Source organism: Bombus vancouverensis, unplaced genomic scaffold, assembly GCF_051014615.1.
Source record: "Bombus vancouverensis nearcticus unplaced genomic scaffold, iyBomVanc1_principal scaffold0042, whole genome shotgun sequence".
NCBI classification, from domain to species: Eukaryota; Metazoa; Arthropoda; class Insecta; order Hymenoptera; family Apidae; genus Bombus; species Bombus vancouverensis.
This window is the reverse complement of record NW_027468933.1, coordinates 57,013-73,157: the sequence shown is the minus strand read 5'-3', so window position 1 is coordinate 73,157 and position 16,145 is coordinate 57,013. Positions and strand designations below refer to the sequence as shown.

Sequence of the window (16,145 nt, the reverse complement as noted above, 5' to 3'; positions counted from 1 at the left end):
TAAAAGGGATTCCGCGAACAGTGCACTTAAACAAGCTAAAACTAGCGCATAACCGAAATAAGCAATGAATAAAGTGATTTCAGTGGGCAACGTAGTGCGGTAGTGTATGTTGTAGTGCTGTTCGTCGAATAATACAGATATCGAACACCTAAAAGAGAAAAGGAAAAATTATTATATGTACTCTAATTATTGTTTGAATATAAAACGTGTTGATTCAATAAATAATTAAAAGAGTGAAAGTGAAAGTTACCTTGTGAACAAGTAATCATCATACGAGAAGGTTTACGTGCAAAATAGGTTATGGATCTCGGTTTGCGAAACACCATGTACAACAGCCAGCTGAAAAATAAATGAACAAATTAACTTCAACTGCCTTAATGCAAAATACAACAGTACTAAATGTTATAACAATACTATGGAAGCATGGCACTGTTCGTCGAACAACACAGATGGCGGAAACCTGAAAAGAAAAAGAAGTTTATTACAAATGATCCGATTACTGTTTGAATGTAAAACGTGTTAGTTCAACGAATAACTAAAACAGTGGAAGTGCAACTTACCTCGTGAACAATTAATCACCATACAAGGAAGTGTACATGCATGAATGTCGCAGATTAACAAGAAGAAATAAAATAGCTGATAAGTGTAGAAAGTGGTTAGAAAATAATTAAGATAGATTAATTGAAAGTAAAAGGATATCTTATTATGTATTAATCTACGTAGTATTGTTATATTATTATATCTAACATGTAGAAGTGGATTTTGTAATACACAATAGCGGTCGCACACACAATGCATTATACACATATTAAACTAAATAAACTAAACAGCACCTTTATGGCCACAGATATAAGACGATTGAAGACAACCGTAGTAAGTATCCAAGGCATATCGAAGAATCAGGTGATGTTGTGGGAATGATCTAGGTAAGTGATGCAGCATCGGAAGAGTAGAATCTGAAGAATTACAGACAATGTTAATCTAACAAGTAGGTTTTAATCACTAATAAGGGAACTAACTCATATCATACACAAAATAATAGCAAATAGCAAGTACATGCAATAATAAATTAATAGGGAAAATGAGAAAGGTTAATAAACACAGGAATAAGTTAGAAATTAATCAAGATAGACTAACTAAATATTAACAACATGACTGAACTCGGTGCAAAGGAATAAAGTTACGTTACACAAAATATCTGGTAACACAATACACAAAAAAAAAAAGAAAAAAAACATTAACTAAATTAAACAAGATTTATATAAATGCGAGTCACGTATAATCAAAACAATGACTATCGAAATTCGAAAACAACACAATCTATGCTATCGCATTAAGGTAGCACACGGTATTGACACACACAATATCATGAAACACAAACAATATTACAGAAACACTACAAAATAAACTATAATGATTAACAAATTAACTATTTCAACAACACGCTACTGTTGACATTAAACAAACGATACACGCAAGCGACCATGTTGAAAATTCGTCGCACGCACCCCAACACAAATAATAGCTAATACAATGTAATACAGCATTATAATAGCAATGCTAGGTACTGAACACAAAAAAAAAAATAATAAAAAAAAAAGAAAAAAAAAGAGAGAGATAAGGAAAATATATATAATAAACAACAACTAACATAACCATAACATATTATATATTATACCACATACAGGGATACAGTATTTGTACAAAGGGATAGGTCCGAACAAAACTTATAAAAAATTATAAAATATATATATTAACTGTTTTCGTATGTATGTCCAGAACAGGTGGCGAGTTCATCGACCCTAACATAGAGGACTCAGACGGGCCCGTACCCGCATTCGATCTGGAAGCGACGGAGGATGTTCAGTCTTGCCTCTGTGTTCGGTTGATACGTTCTGTCTACCATTTAGATAACGGTCATCTTTGTCAAGACTGTTTCGATAACTTAGATCCAGACCACCAGGACCTATGTGACGACCCACCCACTCATTTCATATGCGGAGTATCCGCAAGAACACGAATATCATACTGTCGTATGTGTGATATAAACCTAGCGGACCTACAACCCGCTATATCATGCCTCCAATGCATGATCGTTTACACTAATCTAACTCACCTTGAAAGAAACTTTTTAGTTCAAGGAATAGCAATCCGCGCCGTAGAACTATAAAGTACTTGTATGCTACGCACAAGACCAAATACTGATGCTATCCACCTGTAAACAAACGACATTTATAATTATGCATATAATTTTCACTTATGTTTACCAATATATATATGCACGCATGTTGTAAAGTAGGCGATATCTATGACACTCACTTCCATTGATAATCCGAGTGACTCGTAAAATAAGTCGTCATATTTACCATTACACGCACATATATATATATTCAAAGACAAGCTATAATTGTAATATCTATTCCTATAGATAATATATACTTATATATTTATAACGATAAAACAAATCTCATCTATATTACTTAGCAATACGTATGCATATACGTATATAATTATAACCCAGGTAGCATTCATGGTATTTATTTTCACCGATAATAAGTTTTAACAAAAAAAAAAAAAAACATATAAATATAAATTTTTTTTTATATATATTAATAATAATAAAAGATTATTCTTATTTCTAATAAACTCGAGAGTAAGAAACAATTTAATAAATTGTTAATAGGAAGATGAATCGCCTGGTCATCGTACTTACCCTCATCAAAATAGCATACGGCCTGGTAGGATATGACTGCAATGGCAACCACCTCAACGTTACCACTATCTCTCTAAACTCCATCGGGGACTGCAGCATACAGCCTACAATGACTGAAACCCAAGATATTTATATACAACTACTTCAACTCTCAGAATTTGAATTTACCAACGTAAGGCAATGCAAGGTGCAAATAACTCGAATTGTATATTACTGTGGCATGCACTTTCACACGTCGGCAGTGCATAACGGATTCGCCGAATACCTCCATGAAACAACCGACCAACAATGTGCAAGGATGCACCAAGACGGCACATTTTCACTCGGACCACAAAACCTTATAGTTGGCCTAAAAGATAATGCAACAGAAACAAGGTCGCTTGTCCTAGCCGGCAAGCTAACAGACGACGGCAGCTGCCAGGGAACACAGTATGTAGACCCATACGGGAGCTGGGAAAAGGTCGTCGTACAAGCAACAGTAAGGATAAGTTTAAAATCAGCAGTTGTGCCAGTACGGATCGAGGCGAACAAAATTCTACTGAAATCAGGAACAGTATGTACCTTTAGCGAAGGAAACTGTCTAGACGCTGAAGACGGATACACTTATTGGCAACCACAACCACCCTCACCATGCAAATTTGATCAGTACGATGTGCTATATGAAGGAATTGCTACAAAGATCCAGGAAATAAAAACCAACAGAGAATCAGCACAACCAGTTTACGCACTAACAACGCAAGAAGTAACATTTGCACTGACTAAAACCGGAGAACAGCCACTGTGTGGATATACCCTACTATCCACCGAACACCCCAAATAGTTGAAACAACAAGAGGAAATACGTTTATCTCCAAAAGCAAGACAGCAGTCGAAAACTTGGACATATTCGCATACGTCAACTCAAAATTCATTTACGTAGAGAAACATATTAAACGACAAATGACAACATTGTACCATGATGTACTGACACAAAGATGTACCACGCAGAAGAAACTAATAGAAAATGCTTTAAGCTTAGCGATCTTACTGCCCGATGAATTTGCATATACCATATCCAAAACCCCAGGACACATGGCCCTGATCGCAGGAGAAGCAGTCCACATAGTCAAATGCATTCCGGTACAAGTAAAAGTACGACATACAACAGAATGCTACTCGGAGCTACCCGTTTGGCAAGGGAATCGCACCGCATTTTTAACGCCAAAAACACACATCCTAACGCAACACGGAAACCACAGAGAATGTAGCGCGGTACTACCTACGCTATACAATATCGACGGACTCTGGCACAAATTCGTACCAAAACCCATGGAAACAATTGCACCACAGGAACTCCGCCCGGACGTACGCCAAACGTGGCAATATTCAGCACCATCGTCGTTGGCCACGAGCGGAATATATACCCAAAAAGACCTCGATGCACTACGGGACCACGTCATGTTCCCGGCAGAAAAATCTGCAGTTTTGAACACATTGGCCAGAGGAGCAACAGGAAAAACAATCGTCCCTGGAACAGTAAACATCCTGGGAATGATGGACGAAAACACATTAACGACAATAGCAAAAAATACCGTATCAAGCTTATGGATTGGTTTTATGGAATTTGGAACTGTCAGTGCAGCAATATTTGGAATACTTGTAATATTTAAACTAATCAAGACGATAATAGATATAGCCATACACGGATACCAGTTACGTGAAACTTACGGATGTGGAATCGCCCTATTAGGAGCAATATGCGGCTCAGTTACCCACCTGCTACTATACCTCAAAAGAAAACGAAATATCGATGATCAAACAGCACAACCTCGAGGGATATCGATAACACCGGTAGTCACTTAACAACCAACGCCATCTACGTCCGCCTTGAGCGAACTCAGAGACACCATCAGTCAAATTTCCTTTGGAAATTTGAACTCCAAGGGCGGGGGTGTCACGTCCCGCGCTCCGCACGCGCCGTAACAAGAACAAGAAAACTATTCTATACAAAACGCGCGAATAAAGATTTGAATGCACAAACGAACACACGGCGCTACGAAACTAAAGGAAGGATTAACAAAGCGAGGGCGACTAATAAATCCAACCAGTATAAAATAAAATAAATAAAACCAGCTAACGGATTGAACGAGTTACGAACCAAACAAATAAACCAGGAAATAAGAATAACTACAAAAAGGGAAATAATTGAAGCGCCAGAAATACATGTATATATAAATATATTTTAATCAATCAACTTGGAGAGTTACATATAAGTATAAACATATATGCTAGATATGTAATAAACTAGTAAATATTAGTGTTAGTGCTTATAATACTATGCAACAAATACAATATTATCAATTTATGAAATATAAGTATATACGAAGTTAAAAACTAATAGTCTAACGAATACATAAAACATACAATATTGTATTATTAAAGAAATAAAAGTTACATTGTCAGAAACATATATATATGTGTGCGCATTCTATTAAACAGAAACATACTTAAAACTAGCCTACGTTCCGGTAAAGAGTTATAAAATAAGAACTACGCTACGAAACATGCATGTCTCTATATAAACATATAAAAATCTATATTCTAAACTACTACTAATCTATGTGCATTCTACAATCTGAAATACATATTTAAAACTAGCCTACATGCCGGTAAAGCATTATAAAATAAGAACTACATTATGAAACATGCATGTCTCTATATAAACATATAAATAATCTATTTTCTAAACTAAAACCACTATTAATAATCTACAAAAAAAATAGAACACACAACGCAACACTTGGGACCAAGCGACAACCTGTCGACAGGCCAAACGCTCAAAATAATTAACACCGCAACGACTTGAGGAATTGCTTACAGAAATTCTGTCATCAAGCACAAATATGTAAACACACATTAAACGCACAATAATCTAGAAACAAAACCTTCAATACTATGTTGTCACAATACAAAATATATATGTATATATGAAATCAAATGATTGACACATAACCTCAAATACACAACACTATATCACAAAAGAATCTAAATGAAAATCACTTTGCCAGAAATATATACATATATACGTGTGCGGGTGCGTGTTCTATCTTATTAAATGAAATTAATATAAAATAAATAATTAACATTTCATTTCGTACGAACACTACATGAACGAGAGAAATATACATATAAATACGTATATATATATATATAATATATATATATATATATATATGTATGTATGTGTGAGTGCATATGTTTTATATTATCGAATACTCTATAAAATAAACTACTCAAAACAATAAATAACGCAATCGAAGAATTACAAAACATTAGCCATATTGAAGTGACACACAACATAAACATATATATATATATATATACATATTATACTATTGTCACTTTAAAACAATATTAATAAATAAATGTTCCAATTGCGGTAGAATAAGGAAAAACGAGCGACAGACGAAAAATTACTTCGATATCAAACAAAACTAAAGACCCGTCACTAAAAACTTTACTGATGACATCTATGAGCAGCCATGTTGGATTTACACGCGTCATGGCGACAGGAATATTAGGGATTAATGGAAGTCAGGCGCGAGAAACAAATCATGAAAACACATTGTTAACACTTTTCTTTAATAAATTCTATGCGCAACTACAAATGTAAAAAAAAAATATATATATATAATTAATTAAAAGGGGGGAAATATAAAATTGAAAAAAATAACAAACGTAAAATAGATAACCTAACACTATCACATTCAAAATATATATATATATATATATATATATATATATATATTGAACACAAAACAAAATACATCAAAAAATTAATAATAATAAGGAACATCAAACAGCGAACCAACGAAATTGAAGCAGCTACACTAAATCAAAATCGAAGCAAGGAGCTCCGGGATAAAGTTCGCTGAACTCACGCATACACCAATAGCGCACAACAGGGGAAATTCCCTTTCTCCCAGAAGCGTGGTAACGAAGATGTGCCTCCAAAACCTCTTCGGGAATTTCATTCGCAAAACGAACTTTCACGCAACGATCGGTATCAACGATTTCAACCAGAGGGGGTTCCCTCTCCAATACGACGGTCTCTGCATCGAAGAAATTCTCGTCGAAAGTAACCAAATCGTCAAAGCCCAATTTCGACACGGCCTCGGCACCAATGTTGAATAGTTCCTCCAACCACTCTGATACTCGTGGTTTATCACAGGGCCGCATGCGTTTGATTGGTCCTCCCGAGTCGCCCATGGGTTCTTCGGAATCCCTCTTTCGCTTGGGCTGAGAACAACACGGTATATTTTAAATAAAACGAAACAGGACGAATCAAGCGGACTAAAAACAAGACTAAATACGTACCAGGGAAGTCTGGAAAGGAACCTCTGATGGAAACGACTCCGCAAACATTGTTCGAACGTCGATCACCGAAGCCTAGGGAAATAGCAAAAAAGGAAAAAACAATCAAAATCACAAAAACAACCTTAATATGCAAACATCCAAACTTACGCAAAACAACTCGAAGGAGGAGGTCCTTGTTATGGGAGAGCAGCGGAGCTGCGCGTGTTTACCCAGTAAACATTGAAATGATAATGATGCTGCAGCCATCAGCCCTTCCACGCGCCGAAGAACACCGGTAATTCCCACGGTACAGCACGTGGAAGTTTCTCGTGGAAAGGATTAGATCAGCGTGGAATGCTTCAAATCTCCTAGACGCTAGCTCAGCGGAACACAGGACTGATAAATACTAAGTCGAAATATGGAATTTGCATTTTGTCACGTACGATTCCAAGAAGCCCAAACTGCAACATCCCGATTCCCACGGAAGCGTACCCCCAGTGGACCACCACCCCGTGGGGGATGGCATTATAAATAAGCGTAGCAACATAGCGCAGCGCTCATTATTATTCTGGTGAACATTCTTATTACGGTTCATTATTCTTTGTTCATTATTATAGTGTCCATTCTTCTTATAATTTGCGTTCGTTCATTTTTTATAGTGTTCATTCCTTACGGCTCATTATTCTTCGCTCATTAGTTTGTTCATAATTCTTGTGATCGTTTGTTATTACGGCCCATTATTAATTTATTACTACGTTCGTTATTGCGCTCGTCACTGCGTTTAGAAATTTTGTATAGTATTTTGCGTTTCGGGGTCTTAATTTTTTCGGTCAAGAAAAGAGAGTCGCGACTAAGTAAAAAGAAAATTTTATCTTTGAAGTCCTCATTTCATCGTTTAAACACAAACGCGCATTGTAATTGCGGTATTAATCCAGCTAAGTGAATTGCTCAGTCTGTATTAAAATAGATAAATAAAGTAAGAGTTGATAGTAAACTATATTCGAGTTCAAATAATAAACTCAACAAAACTTCGACGACCACCGGAGCGGCTGAGGCAATGGCACCAGACAGCACCTACTCCTCAAGGTAAGAAAATTAATTTTGAAAATTTCCTTCTTCTCTGGTAATCTCGTTGCCCTCGAGAATTGAATTAGAACTTCCTATCATCGATTTCGTTTTATTTTCGCGAACGGTTGTGAAGATAGAATCATTGTTTAAACTTTTAACAAAAGAGTTGTCCGCTGTGTCGGCTTGTGCGAACGGTGTTTTCAACTACTGAAACATCCACTGATCTTCGCATTCCTCCTCCCATTGTTGGTAAAATATTACCCGCCTTTGGGCAAGGCTTGCGAAATCACATAAGTCCCGCACAGGAAGGACTATTAAATACATCGTCGGGGTCAATCGAAAATTAAGAACAATACCGGCGTTGCTATTAACTGATATTCTTGCCATCATTGCATGCGATTGTAAGAGAGATATAACAGAACAATTTCCCTTCGAGAATTTAACCAAAGGATCGTTCGCTGTGTTGGCTTGTGCAAACGGTGTTTTCGCTTATCGAAAACACCCATCGATCTCCGCATTCCTCCTCCCACTGTTGGTAAAATATTACCCGTCTTTGGGCAAGGCTTGCGAAATCACACGAGTCCCACACAGAGAGGATCGTTAGAATCATCCCCGATTATTAAACTCAAAAGGCAAGAAAATCGTGGTGACAGAATCCACCGTAGTAAATGAATTGAGTTTCGGTCCTAACGGCAAACTACTACAGCGAAATTAAAAGAGAAGAAGAAGTCAAACGTAAAAATAAATTTATATAAAACAACGAAAAATCTCACATTCCTATCCAATCCAGCAACGCTAAAATATATATTATCTAGCTAATAAAATATATATATAATAACCTAAGCCATTTTACATTCAAATAAAAATCCGTTCAACGAGGAAAAATATTTATTGTACCCAGCTTTAATCCTCTCCCGTACTAGTATCCCTGCGCATAGCAGGTTAGCCGAAAAGTGGAATTCGTTTACCAGTTGCATTAAGCGTCAGTTAACGCTACCCATTAAGCGTAAAAGAAAATAATAAAAATAAAATATTTTGAAATAGTCCTTAGACTATTTCTGGTGGCAGCAACTACCGTATTAATTAGAAATCTAAATCAGTATTAAATACACAATAATATCATTTCAATTTATTTCCCTTCCGATTAAATTCAAAACTCAAACTATAAAAAAAACATTTTTCAGTAAAATTTAACTTTAAATTTGATCGATTTAAACAAATAGATACGTAACAGAGTAAAGTAATAAATTTTTGGTGGCAGCGGTGGGATACGCTCCACGGAGGATTAAAGTTGGTTTAAACGGTTCGATTCGCTCCACAAGGGATTAAAGTTGTCACGATTATCGATAAAATATATACCTAAGAAATAATGTCGACTAAATTAGAATCGTTGGACAAAGGCATGATCTTGATGTTATCGGAAAAACTTAAAGCATGGGATGCGAATTTTCGCGACATGAGTACAACAATGAATAAATTACAAGACGATGTGCGTTCACTGAAAATAAAAAAGGAAATCAAGACACCCGTATCATCGCCGATAATTTCCCAAGCGACAATACCGATAGAAGTTAATCCCCAATCAATTAAGTTAAAAGATGCAATAGAGACAGTACCAGTGTTCGACGGACATCGACCCTCGGTATTTCGATTTTTAAGAGCATGCGAGCGTGCACGAAACATGGTTCCTAGGCATCAAGAATCTCAGTTAGTAAAATTATTAACGAATAAGCTTCGCGGGCACGCGTTTCTCGCCGTAGAAGACACAGAAGTAATAAGTTTAAACGATTTCGGGAATAAATTAAAAGATATGTTCGGTCCGGGAAAAACGGTTAACGAATATAAAGGGGAATTAGCTACAATATTTCAACGACCGGGAGAAGATATTTTGGACTACATAGAACGCGTCAAAGATCTCAGGCTGGCGATAATGAACAGGGAAAGGTACGAGTACGGCACCGTATTTCAAGATAGGATAGATCGAGACACGAGGGAAGCTTTCGTTAAGGGGCTCCCAAACGAGGTGTATTTACGAGTAAAGATAGCAGGATACCAATCCTTGGACGATGCGTACCGCTAAGCCGTGAAAGCAACACGAGAATTGAAACAAGTGAACAATAGAATTCGATACCAACGTCCGACACCTTCGGATAATTATAACCAAAACAACGCTCATCCACCATACAATAGTATCTATACTGTAAACAACCGCCAGGACTGGAGATTTGTACCGCCGTCGCAGAAACATCTAAACAACCCGGGAATAGAAGAAAATGTCAGGAAAGAAACAAGAGCAATAACTTGGGAAGAAAAACGCATAAATAAATACCTCGATAGAGATCTAAATCAAAAGAGAGATGCTGATCATTTCAACCAATCAACTTTTCAATGCAAACACCATTCCGTTGCTGTGATAAGGGATAATGTCACGTTAAATAATAAAAGGACGCACGGTGCCATAGACAGGATCATGAGTGAGAAATTTTCTGAGTTACCAAACAAGATAAATAATGTTAGTGCCAAAGAACTTTCAGACAAAGCAGAAACTAGGAGATTGAACGACGAGACGACAGGCAATGCTTATCCACTGCCTAACATCACAGAGATATTGGACCCGCTGGGAAGTGCAAATCGCCTCTCCACGTTCGACTTGGCAAAGATACAAAACCAAGACTCCACGAATTTCGTGAATGTTTCAACCATAATAGGAAAAGAGATAGCGAGTGCATCTCACTCAAAAACTTCTATAAAACCATCAGAAGGAAACTTTATCGAACTCAAAGCCAAATCATTAAATTGCAAGGAAGATCACACTATAGAAAATAAAAATATAGCTATCCCTAAATCCAAAACAGAATCTATAAGCAAAAAGGTTTGTAATAAAAATTCAAAGAATAATTCCAAATCTACCAAAAATATTCCTAAACGTTCCATACAAATAAATAATAATTTAATTATAATAAGCACTTCCAGTAAAACTATTCATCCTGAAAAGGTAGAGAAAAATAAAGGTGCTGCGAATAAAATAAATGAAGAAGAAAAAAGGGTAACTAAGGAAAAGGATTCTAAACATTTTCAAGCTGAAGAAACGCAAGTTCAACGAGCTCAAAGAAATCAAAAGGGAGAAAACAGGGAATCACCAGTCGAAGATATATATAAAAACTTGAATAAATATGCTAGCCATTGGATTATAATTGGATTAAAAATACTTTATTGGTTACTACATCTAATATTTGACGTAGGTAACATAGTAAGTAGTGCTGATCTTATGATTCCCCCAGGAAAATATGGATGGTATCACACTATACTATATACAAAATATTTTTGGGTTAATATGGCTGCGGCACTCTCAAAAATTTGTATCTTAAATGCTATTAGCAAGCAATTGGATAATTGGATCAATGTCAGTAAACCTGTGTCTTGGCGCAAAATAAAAACTAAAATGAAGGAAAGGAACGAAATTCTCCCCGCACAAATTAGTTTCGGACATCTAGCCAGAGAACCTATTGGTGAAGTAACAATCGAAGAGAACACGGAACCAACATGCGCAGAATATCTCGAAGATCTGTTCAATAAAATTAACACTGTACAACGAATGGCAAGAGAAAATTTGATAAAATCCAAACTAAGACTAACGATCGACGAATTAACCCTCAAGATTTTAAAACAGGAGATTCGATATATCTACTAAAAGAACCTAGTAAAGGAAAATTCTCCGATCAATATACTGGACCATACAAGGTGCTAGAAATCTTGCAGAACCAGAACGTCAAGATTGAAGTAAAAGGGATTCCGCGAACAGTGCACTTAAACAAGCTAAAACTAGCGCATAACCGAAATAAGCAATGAATAAAGTGATTTCAGTGGGCAACGTAGTGCGGTAGTGTATGTTGTAGTGCTGTTCGTCGAATAATACAGATATCGAACACCTAAAAGAGAAAAGGAAAAATTATTATATGTACTCTAATTATTGTTTGAATATAAAACGTGTTGATTCAATAAATAATTAAAAGAGTGAAAGTGAAAGTTACCTTGTGAACAAGTAATCATCATACGAGAAGGTTTACGTGCAAAATAGGTTATGGATCTCGGTTTGCGAAACACCATGTACAACAGCCAGCTGAAAAATAAATGAACAAATTAACTTCAACTGCCTTAATGCAAAATACAACAGTACTAAATGTTATAACAATACTATGGAAGCATGGCACTGTTCGTCGAACAACACAGATGGCGGAAACCTGAAAAGAAAAAGAAGTTTATTACAAATGATCCGATTACTGTTTGAATGTAAAACGTGTTAGTTCAACGAATAACTAAAACAGTGGAAGTGCAACTTACCTCGTGAACAATTAATCACCATACAAGGAAGTGTACATGCATGAATGTCGCAGATTAACAAGAAGAAATAAAATAGCTGATAAGTGTAGAAAGTGGTTAGAAAATAATTAAGATAGATTAATTGAAAGTAAAAGGATATCTTATTATGTATTAATCTACGTAGTATTGTTATATTATTATATCTAACATGTAGGAGTGGATTTTGTAATACACAATAGCGGTCGCACACACAATGCATTATACACATATTAAACTAAATAAACTAAACAGTACCTTTATGGCCACAGATATAAGACGATTGAAGACAACCGTAGTAAGTATCCAAGGCATATCGAAGAATCAGGTGATGTTGTGGGAATGATCTAGGTAAGTGATGCAGCATCGGAAGAGTAGAATCTGAAGAATTACAGACAATGTTAATCTAACAAGTAGGTTTTAATCACTAATAAGGGAACTAACTCATATCATACACAAAATAATAGCAAATAGCAAGTACATGCAATAATAAATTAATAGGGAAAATAAGAAAGGTTAATAAACACAGGAATAAGTTAGAAATTAATCAAGATAGACTAACTAAATATTAACAACATGACTGAACTCGGTGCAAAGGAATAAAGTTACGTTACACAAAATATCTGGTAACACAATACACAAAAAAAAAGAAAAAAAAACATTAACTAAATTAAACAAGATTTATATAAATGCGAGTCACGTATAATCAAAACAATGACTATCGAAATTCGAAAACAACAAGATCTATGCTATCGCATTAAGGTAGCACACGGTATTGACACACACAATATCATGAAACACAAACAATATTACAGAAACACTACAAAATAAACTATAATGATTAACAAATTAACTATTTCAACAACACGCTACTGTTGACATTAAACAAACGATACACGCAAGCGACCATGTTGAAAATTCGTCGCACGCACCCCAACACAAATAATAGCTAATACAATGTAATACAGCATTATAATAGCAATGCTAGGTACTGAACACAAAAAAAAAATAATAAAAAAAAAAAGAAAAAAAGAGAGAGATAAGGAAAATATATATAATAAACAACAACTAACATAACCATAACATATTATATATTATACCACATACAGGGATACAGTATTTGTACAAAGGGATAGGTCCGAACAAAACTTATAAAAAATTATAAAATATATATATTAACTGTTTTCGTATGTATGTCCAGAACAGGTGGCGAGTTCATCGACCCTAATATAGAGGACTCAGACGGGCCCGTACCCGCATTCGATCTGGAAGCGACGGAGGATGTTCAGTCTTGCCTCTGTGTTCGGTTGATACGTTCTGTCTACCATTTAGATAACGGTCATCTTTGTCAAGACTGTTTCGATAACTTAGATCCAGACCACCAGGACCTATGTGACGACCCACCCACTCATTTCATATGCGGAGTATCCGCAAGAACACGAATATCATACTGTCGTATGTGTGATATAAACCTAGCGGACCTACAACCCGCTATATCATGCCTCCAATGCATGATCGTTTACACTAATCTAACTCACCTTGAAAGAAACTTTTTAGTTCAAGGAATAGCAATCCGCGCCGTAGAACTATAAAGTACTTGTATGCTACGCACAAGACCAAATACTGATGCTATCCACCTGTAAACAAACGACATTTATAATTATGCATATAATTTTCACTTATGTTTACCAATATATATATGCACGCATGTTGTAAAGTAGGCGATATCTATGACACTCACTTCCATTGATAATCCGAGTGACTCGTAAAATAAGTCGTCATATTTACCATTACACGCACATATATATATATTCAAAGACAAGCTATAATTGTAATATCTATTCCTATAGATAATATATACTTATATATTTATAACGATAAAACAAATCTCATCTATATTACTTAGCAATACGTATGCATATACGTATATAATTATAACCCAGGTAGCATTCATGGTATTTATTTTCACCGATAATAAGTTTTAACAAAAAAAAAAAAAAAACATATAAATATAAATTTTTTTTTATATATATTAATAATAATAAAAGATTATTCTTATTTCTAATAAACTCGAGAGTAAGAAACAATTTAATAAATTGTTAATAGGAAGATGAATCGCCTGGTCATCGTACTTACCCTCATCAAAATAGCATACGGCCTGGTAGGATATGACTGCAATGGCAACCACCTCAACGTTACCACTATCTCTCTAAACTCCATCGGGGACTGCAGCATACAGCCTACAATGACTGAAACCCAAGATATTTATATACAACTACTTCAACTCTCAGAATTTGAATTTACCAACATAAGGCAATGCAAGGTGCAAATAACTCGAATTGTATATTACTGTGGCATGCACTTTCACACGTCGGCAGTGCATAACGGATTCGCCGAATACCTCCATGAAACAACCGACCAACAATGTGCAAGGATGCACCAAGACGGCACATTTTCACTCGGACCACAAAACCTTATAGTTGGCCTAAAAGATAATGCAACAGAAACAAGGTCGCTTGTCCTAGCCGGCAAGCTAACAGACGACGGCAGCTGCCAGGGAACACAGTATGTAGACCCATACGGGAGCTGGGAAAAGGTCGTCGTACAAGCAACAGTAAGGATAAGTTTAAAATCAGCAGTTGTGCCAGTACGGATCGAGGCGAACAAAATTCTACTGAAATCAGGAACAGTATGTACCTTTAGCGAAGGAAACTGTCTAGACGCTGAAGACGGATACACTTATTGGCAACCACAACCACCCTCACCATGCAAATTTGATCAGTACGATGTGCTATATGAAGGAATTGCTACAAAGATCCAGGAAATAAAAACCAACAGAGAATCAGCACAACCAGTTTACGCACTAACAACGCAAGAAGTAACATTTGCACTGACTAAAACCGGAGAACAGCCACTGTGTGGATATACCCTACTATCCACCGAACACCCCAAATAGTTGAAACAACAAGAGGAAATACGTTTATCTCCAAAAGCAAGACAGCAGTCGAAAACTTGGACATATTCGCATACGTCAACTCAAAATTCATTTACGTAGAGAAACATATTAAACGACAAATGACAACATTGTACCATGATGTACTGACACAAAGATGTACCACGCAGAAGAAACTAATAGAAAATGCTTTAAGCTTAGCGATCTTACTGCCCGATGAATTTGCATATACCATATCCAAAACCCCAGGACACATGGCCCTGATCGCAGGAGAAGCAGTCCACATAGTCAAATGCATTCCGGTACAAGTAAAAGTACGACATACAACAGAATGCTACTCGGAGCTACCCGTTTGGCAAGGGAATCGCACCGCATTTTTAACGCCAAAAACACACATCCTAACGCAACACGGAAACCACAGAGAATGTAGCGCGGTACTACCTACGCTATACAATATCGACGGACTCTGGCACAAATTCGTACCAAAACCCATGGAAACAATTGCACCACAGGAACTCCGCCCGGACGTACGCCAAACGTGGCAATATTCAGCACCATCGTCGTTGGCCACGAGCGGAATATATACCCAAAAAGACCTCGATGCACTACGGGACCACGTCATGTTCCCGGCAGAAAAATCTGCAGTTTTGAACACATTGGCCAGAGGAGCAACAGGAAAAACAATCGTCCCTGGAACAGTAAACATCCTGGGAATGATGG

General features: G+C 36.3%; 1 protein-coding gene across 1 annotated transcript; it reads right to left on the bottom strand.

The window, feature by feature from the left end:
* Nucleotides 1-6,317: 6,317 nt before the first annotated feature.
* LOC143304596 (uncharacterized) lies at nt 6,318-11,203 on the bottom strand. Its single transcript, XM_076627088.1, has 3 exons — nt 7,217-11,203; nt 7,070-7,141; nt 6,318-6,991 (listed from the first exon to the last, which is right to left on the bottom strand). The coding sequence occupies exons 1-3, from the start codon at nt 7,313-7,315 to the stop codon at nt 6,578-6,580; spliced, it is 585 nt and encodes a 194-aa protein (XP_076483203.1). The 5' UTR covers nt 7,316-11,203; the 3' UTR covers nt 6,318-6,577.
* Between the last annotated feature and the right edge of the window lie 4,942 nt (nt 11,204-16,145).